General features: G+C 34.0%; 1 protein-coding gene across 1 annotated transcript; it reads left to right on the forward strand.

Moving 5' to 3' along the window:
• The first annotated feature begins 1866 nt into the window (after positions 1-1866).
• On the forward strand, positions 1867-2502 carry LOC143597379 (protein NDR1-like). The gene has a single exon (XM_077075893.1). It carries the CDS (start codon positions 1867-1869, stop codon positions 2500-2502), a length of 636 nt encoding a protein of 211 aa, XP_076932008.1.
• The last annotated feature ends 12121 nt before the right edge of the window (positions 2503-14623 follow it).

Raw genomic sequence — 14623 nt, forward strand, 5'->3', positions numbered from 1 at the left:
CCCCCCCCCCCCCCCCGCGCGATTGCTACAGTACCTCGGAAGCGACTGCTACAGTACCCGATGCGAATTTTTTTTAAGAATATAACACCCAAACTTCCAAAAAGTCAAAAAGACTTTAGTATAAAAATCAATAAATCGACCTAGATCTGAGTTTTAAGCCGAATCTGAGCTCAGACACAAAAACATAAAATACTAAAAACTTAGATTTAGTGATTCTCGTGTATTCCAAGGTGTAAGGAACTCCAAAAGAGATGAGTAACACGAAATCAACCTCAAATCCAACAAAAACTAAGATTAAAACCCGAAAAGTTTGACCCGAAAACCACCAAAAGTCGAGCCGAAAGCTCTGATACCACTTGTAGGTCCTCTAAATGGATCTCAAGACTTGACTCAGATCAATCCGTGTTGTTGGTTAGCAGAAATCACCAACCACACTCGGATCTCGGATCTTAGTTTGTTTGGTTTATTTGCTTGAAAGAGAGAAAAGAAGAGAAGTGGATGAGAGAAAGAAACTTCTTTATTTCCAAGAGTTGTGAAAAGGGGTTGGAGTTCGTTGGATAAATGGGTTAAGTGGCCCTTTTATAGGGTCCCCATTTATCCAAAACTTACAAAATAAACGTACAAACTAAACGTACCGAGTACATACTACACCGACTAAAAGCAAACTAAAACGACATATACAATCCTAAAAACAATATAGAATATTGGCCCTACAACTTAATCTCAGGGTAATTTGATATTTTGATAAGAATGTTATCCAAATTTATTGAAGTGTCTCCTAAAAGGAATAGAGGATTTTGATCGCAAATTTTATGGTATGAAGCCATGTGTTTTAAATCTCTCGTCACTTTCGTCTCTTTTTACAAGAAATTTTGGTGACCTCATTATGGGTAGATGCAGATCGATCAAATGTTTTTCTATAGACCCATGCCATTTATAGCAAAAACATGAGTATAAAACCACTAACATGTCTAAACAACCTTCAAGATCTGGGTTACATGAAGGAGTTGACTTTAGAAAGATTCCTAATAAATAAGCTTAGAATATTAACAAAAGAAAAACTATTGAGATTAACCATGTGTAGAGCTGAAGAATCACTTAACGTTCTGATTTTTTTTTAAATATTTATTATATATAAATTTTAATACATTATTATTGTTTCAGATGTTGGCAGTTATAATCATCTTCAAGAGGAGTTATTTTGAAGCAAATAGGGTTTTCATTAATAGAAATACACAAGAAATATATTACGTGCATACTTACGTATGTATGTAGTAAGAGTACCAACGACAAACATTGCAGTCCCAGGTCCGAGTGACGCGACAAAGAGACAAACTTGAGGTAGAGGACTTTCATTGTTGTGGAGAAAGTTTGCCGAAACTGAAATGTGCATAGAAGCAAATGAGTCCGTAGACGGCGCTAGGTGGCCCCTCTCTCTCTCTCTCTCCCAGACACACATACATAGACATATATATAATTATATACACATTATATATATAGTTATCATTTTTACTGAAGTTTGTGGAGGTTTGTTGTTGTGAAAAGAAATAGGGGGTTTTATGAAAAAATTGAAATATGAGATAGAGCTTATGTAACGGTTTGTAGAGTTTTATTGTCGTGGATGCTCTTGTAAGACATCATTTCCAGTTTGTTCAAGAAGTATATTCTAGGTTAGATATCTAGTTAAGTTATTAAATAAAAACCATTCAGACTTTATGAATACTTTTGGAATGTGATTTGAAGATCTACCAAAAATAAGAAAACAAGTTTTCACATGGCACTTTGCTTTTCTAGTTTCCAAACCCAAATACTTCCCCATAAATTCATATTAAACTTCCAAGTACCATTATTGATCAGGGGAAAAAAATGGGGCACCACTTATGTCTTGAAAGCCTTAAGATCATGATCTATATCACCGGATCTTCGGTATTACTTATATTATTCATAAAAAATTTACACCAGAAAATTCCCACAATCACCCTAGAAGAATTCTACGCGCCTACCCTCAACAAAACCACCACGAACACCACCATCTACTTTGATCTTAAGCTCTACAACAAGAATCCAGTGGGGATTTACTATCGTCAAATGAACCTCACTTTCTCATACTTCCCTAACAAAACTACTAGCACTAGTGTCCCAGTCCCCTTATGTGTGTATACCTTACACGGGTTTCACCAGGAGCATCACAAGGAAAAACATGTTCGTGGCACGGTGGTAACAAGTGGAATGACGGTGCATGGTGGTGACGAAGGGGTTGTGGTGATGAGGGTGGATTTGGTAGGCAGGGTTAAGTTTAAGTCTATTGCACAATGGAAAAGAACGGTGAAGGTGGGCGTTGACGTGGCAGTCGATGAGTACACTGGGGAAAAAGTTGTGAAGAGTGGCATACACATGGTGAAGTCCCGTGCAGCTGGGGTGGCAGTGGTGGTGTTTCGGATCTATTCACCGGTTGCGATGTTGCTTATGTTTATTAGTCTCTTGAATTTGAGGTTCCTTTGAGATGTGGCCGGTTAGGTTAATTCTTTTTGTTGCATATAGCAAACATTAATGGCCATAAAATGGGGCCTTTTTGTTTTGTGATTTTTTATTTGAGAGTTTGACATGTTAATGTATTAACATTAATTGCATGCCAGAGTTTAAGATGGGGCCCAACTTTTTTTCTTAATGAAAAACCTTATTAAAACTGTCGAACTAGCAAGAATCTAGAAACAATCAAAAAATGTAATGTACATATAAGCAAGAACGTAACTAATATCAAAAGTTATACCATCTTAAAAAACTAAGACAATATATTTTTCATTGTCGTGAAACTTTTTTTTATACGGGTATGTGTGCTTCTGGGTCAGGTATTACCTAATACCATACTTGTCTCATTCCCGTGAAACCTTTATATATATATGTGTATATATATATATATATAACATACAAATAAAATTAACGTGCTAAACATGAGAATTAAGTAGAGTAATTACGTAATTACTCTATGGTGTAATTACATAATTACTCTACTTGTATTTATAATTACTCTATTTGATTATCACGTTTAACACGTTAATTTTATTTGTATTTGATTCAAACCCTATATATATATACACACAAAGTCTAATACTTGACGATTTCATTTATTAACACTAAATGATTTAAAGTATGAAATTATATAATTGTATTAACAAGTTCAATGGAAATGCATTTGAAGCTTGTTAACTAGACGACTCTAGTAATAAATGACAACCACGCGGACCTATATGGGCTATGAACTCTACTACTGCCCTAGTAGCCCATATGTAAATGTGAGTAGATAAATAACAATTAATTCTAAAGTGTGTAGCAAACAACTACATACTTAACCAAAACTTGATTTGAGATATAAAAGTAACCAAAACTTTTGGGAATTATTAAATTGTAAAAAATGTTTGCAAGATCAAGTTGGGAAAAGTTTTCGAATACAAGAAACGTCACACAAGTTTTAGTTTTTTTCTTTTTTTTGTATCTAATGAAGATTGGTTGTATAAGAAAGTTAAAAAAGGAATGCATTACGAATTTATAAAGTGTTTAAACCAATTGGCGATAGAAGGATTAACCAAGTGTTCATAGTGACGATGACGAAACCACATCAACATAGTGACAATCAACGTGACCAACCGATTGACATTGTAGATGGCAAAAAAGAACACCAAAATCCATCACCATTTTTGTGTTTGTGAATTAAAGAAGGCCAACTACATCATTATTGTACAAGGGAAAATTGAACCCTCACAATAAAAATTCTAATGTAACCACACCCTATCTAAGCATAAAGCAATAATGACCACATGTGATAGTGAACCGTCCATCGGGTTCGTGATGGCATCAAAGATGAAGTGACTTCAATTCCAAATCTAATCTTGTGAAGGCAGCCAAATAGGTTAATTAAGATGTATACAAAAAAAAACTAAAAGTGATCAAACAATCATTTTTCTTATTTGCTAAACTATGATACCGCTAAAACAATTTAACTCATACAGAAATGGCATGCGTGATATCTTGGTGGCGTGTCTGCTTTTACACATATATAAAACTTTGCATCCAATAATAGCACAAAAGAATATGCAAGAAATTAGTCGATCCCTATATACGGGATGACCAAATAGCAAAATGCCACATTATCCAATGGTTGTTCAAAAAAAATTTATGTTTTTAATCCCACATTATCCAATGTTTTTTATTGGCCATGAGCTACTTAGGAAGTCCAAAATTCCAAATGTTAGGATTGGATGTTTTGACTTAGATATCTCCAGGCAATTGTCACTAACTAGATTCTTCATTAAAATCAACTGACATAAAGACTTAGTATCAATAAATGGTCGCCCTAATTAAGAGATATGTTATTCGTACACCTTTTGATTATCCACACACCTTACATACGATCGTATAGGAGCCATACGATTATATGGAATCTTACATTAAAAGATGTGAGGATAAGTCAAAAGTGTGTGAATAACCAATGCCCTAATTAAACATGGCTTCAAGTAACTAACCAACACCATAAGTCATTTCATGGAGACATATCAAGCAAATATGTACAAAAAGCATCTTGCGTGTTTCCTTTTTAATTTTAAATAATCCAAACCTACTCCATTAATAACATTATGTTTTCTAATTAGTTATTTTTAATAAAATAAAGTGAAAACCATTTAAAAACTTAATTTGTTTATCATAAAAGATTCCTTTCTAAATACAAACTTCGTATACTCTATTAAAGTCATTCAAATAACTTATTTTCTTTCTAAGTTTTTTTCTTTTTTAATTTGATTTATTGTTTTAATACTGCGTAATCATCAGGCTACCGGGTTACCTTAATTATGCGCATGTCATACTTTCTTTTATAATTCGCAAGATAGTGTGCGCTGGTGAACTACTAGTTGGGTTAGTGTCTGTTTGGTATGGAGTTATGGAATGAGTGAAGGAATGGAATGAGCGAGGGAATGAAATAAACGAGTTAATAGAATGAATCATTATCATTCCATTTAGATGTTTGGCTATCCTATGAGAATGAAATGAATTATTACTTTGTGTTTTTTGATAGGTTAGAAAAGGCAGGAATAAAATAAAAATGGCGGCGAGGGGTGGTGGTGGGTGCTGCGAGCAATAATGGTGGCAGTGGTGAGTGGCGGTGGCAATGGGCAGGAACTAGGAGTGATGGTTGGTGGTAGTAACAACGGTGTTGGGGGGCGGCGGGTGGTGGTGGTGGTTGTGGGTGGCGGTGGCGGTGGCGGTAGGCGGCGGGCAGTGGTGGTGGTGATCAGTGGCAGAGCCAAAAATTTTTTCATATGGGTTCGGGATTTTTCGATACTCAAATTTTCTTCGACTTTCGAGTTTTCGGGCCCGAATGGGTCGGTTTAGTCATTCGGTCAGATACATAAGATACAATATCACTATCATTATAAAGCACATTGTCAACATTCAATAGCATATATAGTCGTATTAAATAAAAAATATAATTACATATTATTATTGTTCCCAACGCGTTTGCATGTTTTGAAAATGATTCATAACATCTTCAATCATGACTTTCAAAAAGAATTTATTTTCAATATAAAAAATACAAACATTATTCAAATAATCGATTGAGAAGTCTTAAAGCAATCAAAGAAAGAGTAGGTCGGCCACTGTTGTCTTGTTGAAGTATGAAGGTGAGGCGATGGTTGAAGCCTTGAGGTGAACTGGTAAAGAGTCAATGATGAGTAGATGACATCTGGAGTCGATAGAAACAGAAATCGATGGTCGTTCTTCTTGTTTTTTTATTTAATTTTTAGTTAGGTATTATGTTCAATTAAGAATGTTAATTGGGCCGGGTTTATTCACTCATTCTATGAATAATTTTGGGCTTTTTTATAATCTATATATGGATTATTAGTGACCCATTTATAATGTTTGTTGGTAGTTTACGTAGTTCGTTTAAAGCTTTTTTATAGTTTAAAAAGATTCATTACCAAAAAAATAATAATTAATTTATCATAATCAATGAGTTCCAATGTTTTTTTAACGATATCGGGTTTGCTCACCGAAAAAGAATGAGTTTGTTCGTTAATTCGACACTATAGGTTACAAATAAAACTAAAAAAGACCAGGTTTGGCCGAACCCGGTGTCTCCTATGTGGCCCCGCCACTGGTGCTGATGGTCGGGAGTGATGGTTGGTCATGGTGAATGGTTGGCGGTGGCGGTGGTGTTGGTGGTTTGATGATAATGGTGGATAGTTGATCATCGCGACAGCAGTGGGTGGTGGTGCTGGCGGATTGATGATGATGGTGGGTGGGTGGTCATGGCAGCAACAGTGGGTGGTGATAGCGGTGGTGGCGGGTGGCAGGCGGTGGGTGGGTGGTGGTTGTGGTGAGAATGCAATGGGTGGTTATGGTGGTGGGAGGGTGTTGGAGGTGATATATTGTGAAAGATGGCTGAAATGAATTTGAGGTGCTTTAGGAGGAATGGAATGGACATGGTAATGGGTTATTCCATTCGATTGACCAACCAAACACCTTTTTTTTCATTCCCACAGAATAGTTCATTCCATTCTGTCTCTCATTCTTGCATGTCAAACGCTAGCTATGTGTATTAAAAAGCGGCATATTTTGGTAATCAACATTTTCCTTTGTTTTAGTTGGCACTTGGGTAGCGTTTGGCATGCATGAATGGAATGATGAATGGAGTGAATCAATGTGATGGAATAAGAAAAATGGGTATTTGGTTGGTTAATGGAATGGAATCAACCATTACACAAGGAATCTCATTCCATCAAAATCATTCCTTCCACCCCCCCCCCCCCCCTCTTTTTTTTTCATCCCTCATTCACCTTACGGCTGGCTCTCTAGACAACACTATCTGACAACCACCACCACAACCTAACCACCACCATCACCTTCGTCGTCGCCTCCTGGCCGCACCACCATCGTCGCCACCACCACCACAACTTGGCTGCCACCACTCTCGCCGCCACAACCACCTGACCACCCGCTACCACAAAGTCTTAGCAATCCCTTTCTCTCATGATTTGCTTAAGAGCTATAAGAAAATTTATTTGGTGATCTACTTGACCCTTCGTATATTTGGAAAGCGGGGATTATTTTTACTTTTTCAAGGTGCAGTAAGTCTAGGGGCATGTGGGTCCAACAAAAGATAATAAAAATATTGATCCATCTTTATGTATTTTCACTATACCAAATTTATATCAGTAGGGTCCATTTCATTTTTTTTCATTACAAACGAGAGTGAAAGGTTACTCATGGATATAAAAATTGGGACAATCTCAAGCAATTTAATCATTACTAGCGTACTTAAAAGTGTTTCTAATGAAGAAATCATTTGAAACAACACTTGGGGGAAGTGTGTAGTGACCAAGGGGGATGCATGAATGGATTAATGATGATTTAGTGGTTGTGTTTTGAATAATCAAGTTTTCAGATCAATAATAGATAAAATAAAGCAGGTAAGTTGCATTAGTTGGTTTTAGAAGAATGATATGTAAACATCTTGAAAAGCTTCTACATATTCTTAGACGTGATTATCAGTTGAGTACACGGGACATAAAAATCTACAACATCTCACATATCTTTGTGCAGTTAACCCAAGTTTCGTGATTACAATTCTCATGTTGATTGTTGGATCTAACAATGAGGACCAGTATATGCCAATTTGAAGTTTGAAATACAAAATTGCCATCAACTCTCTTGTTAGTACCATATGAATATGACACTGTTGAATAGTATCAGTTGGTTTTTAGTTGCATATCAATTGGTTTTGGAGGTACATCAATGAGACATTAACTGTGCATCAATGAGATATTGGTTGTACATCAACATAGTATTAAGTCTAGGCCTGTAAACGAACCGAACGTTCGGGAACTATTCATGAACCGTTCGACGGGAAGTTCGTTTTTGTTCGTTTATTTAATAAACGAACGAACATGAACAAAAAATTTGTGTTCGTTTAATTAAACGAACGAACATTAACACATGTTCCGTTCGTTCATTTATGTTCATGAACGTTCGTTTATGTTTGTTTATTTATGTTTGTTTATGTATTAATAGAACATAATTAAATATTATCTAGATAAGTAATCTAATTAAAGTTTTTTATATTTGTTAATTTGCGTTCATTTAAATGTTTTCATTTAAGTTCATTTATGTTTGTTTGTGTTCATTTATACTTGTTCATTTATGTTCGTTTATCTTTGTTCAGTTATGTTCGTTTAGATTTTAAACAAACGAACACAAATGTCCCTTTTTATATAAATGAACATGAACATAAATATTTGTTTGATTAAGTGTTCGTGTTCTTTTAAAGTTAAATGAACGAACACGAGCATGCCTTTATTCGTGTTCATTCGATTCGTTTACATTCTTTCACTATTCACATTGATGAATACATTGGTCTCAATCTATAGGCTATGTCGATTTTATTTGTGTTCGTTTGTGTTCGTGAACCGTTCGTGAACACATCAATTTCGTTAATGAACGAACACGAACATAAAATCTTGTTCGGTAAGTGTTCGTAAACCGTTCGTGAACACATTATTTTCTTAACGAACGAACATGAACAAGGCCTTGTTCGTGTTCGTTCGGTTCGTTTACAGCCCTAATTAAGTCAATGCATAGTGCATCATTATTTTAATAATTGTACATCACTGACTCAATATTTTGTTCATAAGCGAATCAATAGTTTCACACCATTGGATTAATACTTTTGCGTTAATGGGTTAAGTAATCCTTTATAGAATATCCATCAAAATGAGTGTTCTACAAACTATCAAGAATTTTGATATGTAGTATATATGCTTCGGGTGGTGGGTATGGATTAGGGGAAGGATGGAAAGGGAATGCGATGTCGTAGCTTCCCCCACGGTGAACATTACTCTCATCTGTTAGGGAACATGAAAATGTGCGGGAAAGACGGCATCACTTAGCCGAGCATACACATGGGAATAGTGTTGTAGAAATTGTGAGTGACTTTACGTTGGGCGCTCAATAATTAAAGAACTAGTTTAATTGTTCCTTGTTACTAAACACGTTGAAGTTTGAAAACACACATATAAAGATCCGAGATTGTAAGAAACACTTAGGTTGCAATATTTTTTGGGTTATGCTGACTATAGCAATAAATATCTCAATTCCAAATGCTTGGGATTATTGACCTATTATGGTATTTTGATAATTTTATATTTATTGATGTTGTGTTTGTAGATATCATTGCTATTAGCAATATGGCTCGAAAAGAACAATTAGGAGTACATTGACACGAAGTTATGTTATTATCTTTTAGAGCTCTATACAATCTCTTGATATATCTCTTAACCTTTCCAAGATGCTAATTTGCTCATACAACGCTCTTTGAAACAACCGTTAACCTTAATTGAACTGAACTAACCAAACCCTATCTTGCATATGCAAGTGCCTTAAACAATGTTGTTGGCGCTGTCGTGAGAACCGTCACCTAGCTACCGGTTAAGTCTTAATGCCGCATCTCTCTAATAGGGGCATTAGTTAATGTCTCTATTATACTGACTGTGACATTGGGTCATGCCGCAATTAGGGGTGTCCAAAATACCCGAACCCGATTAACCTGACCCGACCTGAACCCGAACAAGCTAATTCAGGTCGGGTTAAATAGGGTCAAAAAGTATTAATCGGGTTATTCGGGTTAACCCGAATTGTTAATAGGGTCGGATTTCGAGTTCATTTTTGGAAGAAAAAAAAAAGTCGGGTTTCGGGTTAACCCGAATAACCCGATTATTGGTGATACTTAACTTTAAATACAGTGATGAAAAGGTGAAATAAGCACTATAAAGACAATAGTGTAAGCTTTATAGAGGAGTTAATTATCTGCTTGCTTATGAATCGTTCGGTGAAAGTTCATTTGTGTTGTGTTTATTTAATTAAACGAACGAACATGAACACATGTTTTACTTGTGCATCTATGTTCGTGAACGTTCGTTTATGATCGTTCATTTAAGTTTGTTTACGTTCATTCATGTTCATTTACATATTAATAGAAAATTATTAAATATTATTTGCCTTTAGAAATTATATACCCATAATATGTTTTATATTTTTTTTGTGTTTATTTAGATACGGCCATCTATGTTCGTTTATGTGTGTTTGTGTTTGTTAATGTATGTTCATTTATGTTCGTGTTCATTTATGTTTTATATATGTTCCCTCGTGTTCGTTTATCTTTGTTTAATTATGTTCATAAATTGTTCGCTTAGATTTTAAATGAAGGAACATAAACGAACACGAACATGTTTACTTTTTAACTAACGAACATGAACACGAATATTTGTTCGATTAAGTGTTCGTGTTCGTTAAAAATTAAATAGATGAACACGAACATCCATTTGTTCGTGTCCGTTCGGTTCGTTTACAGGTCTATATATGTAGTTATAAGATAATTACTTGTAAAAGAAATTGAAAATGGAGTGGAATGAGAAATTTTGCTACCTACAAGTTACAAACACATAAAAACAACTTAAAATTATAAAGTAGCATGGTTAATCCGATTAACCCGACCCGACTAACCCGAAACCCGAATAACCCGAACCCGACTAACCCGAACCTTAATAGGATCGGGTTGCGTGTTAGATATTTTTAAGGAAAACCCAACTAATCCGACCCGATCAACCCAAAACCTAATCGGGTTGACCTGATGAAAACCCCTAGTCGCAATTATCCTGACAGTGACATTAGCTAGATTAATCAGTGTTGCTGCAAGTCTAACAGTAACATTAGTTAATGTCGCTCTTAGTATCGCACCAACTTCCATTAGGGACACTGTAATTTTGCATATTTATTCCTTAATGTCATTGCATGAGGGCGTAGCGTCGCTGTTTGAAGATCCAGTGTCGATGGATGAACACAGGCTTCTAAACAGTCCGTTTATTCGCTAAAAGTCCCACTTTTAACATCCAAATTGTTTTTTTAACATCCAAAATACTAGATCTCTGATTTATATCCATAAATTCATGCAATACATCCAATTTAGATGACAACCTAACTTTCTTAGAAACTTAAAACCCTATAACTTCCAGGTCTCAAATATGAAAGTTTGAAGGTGTTTCTTACCTTGGTCTTGGAACGAGATTATCCCGAAATGAGCTCCTAATGATTCTTAGCTTGATTCAATGTCAAATTTCAAGATGATGATTATTCTTGAACTTTCTACGGTTTCTGTCTCTAGGATGGAGAAGATGATGGAAATGACCAAATATTTTCTATGGAGGGTTTATATGCATAGTCTACTTTGATTAATGATATAATAACTCATTTCATTTCTAAAATGAACTTTTTGAGCTCGAACTATAAAATTCCCACTTTTATTTAATGATCTCGCATCTTTACAAATTTGAGGTGTTACACCCATACCATGCAAAAGTATATAAGAATGACAATGGGCCAGGTTCGGGTCAGGTATTGACAATTCCTAGCCCATACCTATTTGTAATATTGTGTCTCATACCTTACCCATTACCTGTTATACACATCAGGTATCAGGCATACCAGCAGGTATTGAGTATACCCGTTAGTTTGTTAAAAAAATATTTGTTGTGATATTCAAGTGCAAATTTTTAACGTTATAATTCTTTTATACCTTTTATTTATATAAGGCAAATTGGAAATAAATAATCCCAAATTTTGTATATTGGCCGATAATAATCCTAATTTTAAAAATCACTACTAGCGGTCACAACTTTCAACTATTTTTGTCTCAATAGTCTCCAGTTAAAAAACACATCACTTCGTTATGTTTTTTCCCGAGTTTCAAACCGATGTTTTAGGGTTTTTGACTAAAAGAACGATACAATTTGGCTGATGTAAAACTTATCTCGAAATGATGATTTCAACTGGCTTGATTTTTGTTAATTGGAAATTCAAACACCCAAATTGAAACATTGTTCCGTCGCTTAGATCACCAGTCGTTTCGAGATAAGTTTTACATCGGTCGACTCGTATCGTTTTTTCGATCAAAAGCCCTAAAACATTGGTTTGAACTCGAGAAAAAAAAGTAACGGCGTTAAGTGTTTTTTAACGGGGGACCATTGAGACAGAAATAATTGAAAGTTGGGACCGCTGGTAATGATTTTTAAAGTTTGGGATTATTATCGGCCAATATACAAAAATTAGGATAATTTATCTTCAATTTTCCTTTATATAACAACTATTACAAATTAAAATATGCATATAAGCGTTCTATTAAATAAATATATTAATATAATATATACACACACATACACTTCACAACATACAAAATATAAAGGATATAAATAACTACATATCACATAAGAAATAAAGCAGATATTTTTATATACAAACATACTAAATGAAGCACTAATAGACAAGAATTAAGGGTATATAAAAATTAAAATAAAAAAAATCATGTATATATATTTCGGGTAATTAGGCCAGGTATCATCGAATCTCATACCCAGCTCATACCTGTGAAAAATTTTAAATTCTAATCCCATACCCCACCCGTATCCATCAGTTTTCGGGTATACTCTAGAGTTTTAGGATAAATACACCACAACCTATTCAACACTTAATCGTTTGATTGTTGGGCACGCCACTTAACTACTACAATGAGTTTTGTTAAGATTGAAAATGAGTAAAGTTTGGCACATTGTAAATATAGAACTACAACTTCATGTATATATAATAGCATAGAAATGACTATGACCAAACTACACACACAAGTCTTTTATAGAGATTTTCAAAATACGGGTGTTCCATGTATAAATTCCTATAAATATATACATATTAGGTTTAGGAAACGCAATCTCTTAACTCAAAATTAGTCTATGGACAAAGATAATAAATCTATATCTATATTAAAACAATAATAATTTCTATAAAAAGCGCGCATTCTTATAATTTCATGGTAATAAATTAATTTAAAATTGAATTAAATAATTATTTACATTAATAGCATACTTTCTCATAATTTATTGTTAATAAAATAACTCAAAATTAAATAACATTACATTTAACTTCTAGAATTTCTCCATAATATAATAAAGCAAAATTAATTCATTGCTAATTCATTTTAAAATTTTGATTAGATCCACGATTTAATTTTTTGAATTTTAAATTTGTTTATGATATTGATATTAGGATTTGAAGGTAGACTTAATCATAAATTTTTGTTATCTTTTTTTTATCACCCGTGTATCATATGGGTTCTAACCTAATATACACAACACTTGAATTAAAGAGCAAGAAGTTAGGGTTGAATCGTTTGTGGCGTTCACTATCATTTAATTTAATTAAAAGATATTTATTTCGTCAATATTGATGAAAACATGACAAAAGGGTATGTGTGAGCAAGCCCACAGAATATTTTTTATTGAGATATGAAAGCAACAAATGATAATGAAGATAGAGATGGGCATGTTGTCATCCCAAAACCTAATTGGTTATAAAATAAGAAAATGGAGATTGTGCTTTTTAAAATAGAAACAAAAGTTGATAGATTTTAAAATTTTAAATTCGTTCCCAACAAAGCATGAAAACGAATTATAAGTAGTTACTGTACAAATCTCAACATCAAACAACTAAATATGAACTTAAAAACTAGGGTTTTAAAGTAAATAATATTCTATGGATTTAAAATCCATGCTTGTATTTTTAATTGCATTTCTAAACAATATATAGTTACAAAGTTTGTACTTATTAATCTTGGTTTATGAAATTATAATATACATGCATCAAATTTGCTTGATATGACAAAAACAATTGTCAACATCACATATAAAAAGAAGAATCTAGCATTTTGTCAATGCCTTTTAGCACTTACGAATCTCAAAGGCAGATTGGTAAAGATTTTCTAGAAGGAAAATGGTCTGGTGTTGGTATAAAACAAGAGAAAATACAATTACTTTTGTTTTTGCATAATGTTATAATTGATAATTGTATTTTAAAGCAGTCATGTTCATTCCTAGCTAACTTATGACGCATCACTCCTAAGATAAGCTTAGACAAATGTTTCTCTAAAGTTTGGGCTAGTGAAGACATGTTCATATGATCTTCAAATGATCGTTAATAGTTCGGATCCTCAGGCCTAGTCAAAAACAAACTACAAGTGGAGTTCATTCTTAAGTATGGGATATTTATAGCATTCAAACACAAGGACATGTCAACTTCATAAATAACATATAAAAAACTACAAGAAGATTCTAGTATTGTGAGTCATAATACTAAATACGACACAAAATTCGTACAAATGCGGAAGACAAACGACTATATCCTGCACTGTCTAAACCTCAACCCAAAGAAAAACACGTTGCTAGTCACACATCCGTATTAGGCTTCAATAATGCTAACCATCACCATTAAAAACACACCTCTACTGACATCTAAGCATTCGCTATTCGCATGAATTCTAGCATTCTCTGATCCTATTCACTCAACCAAAAAGATTTGTAATGACTTAATGTGACCTTGTATACTAACTCACTAACACATGACAATGCTCATTAGCTCAAAACCGTACTAATAATCATGCACATGTATATAACACCAAAATAACTATTTATGACTTATGACACCATATGGGTTTATGTAACCTAAATGCACCTACTAAAACAAGGCCTAT

Source organism: Bidens hawaiensis, unplaced genomic scaffold, assembly GCF_021521415.1.
Source record: "Bidens hawaiensis isolate Kalapana, Puna unplaced genomic scaffold, B.hawaiensis_p1.1 tig00048197_1, whole genome shotgun sequence".
NCBI classification, from domain to species: Eukaryota; Viridiplantae; Streptophyta; class Magnoliopsida; order Asterales; family Asteraceae; genus Bidens; species Bidens hawaiensis.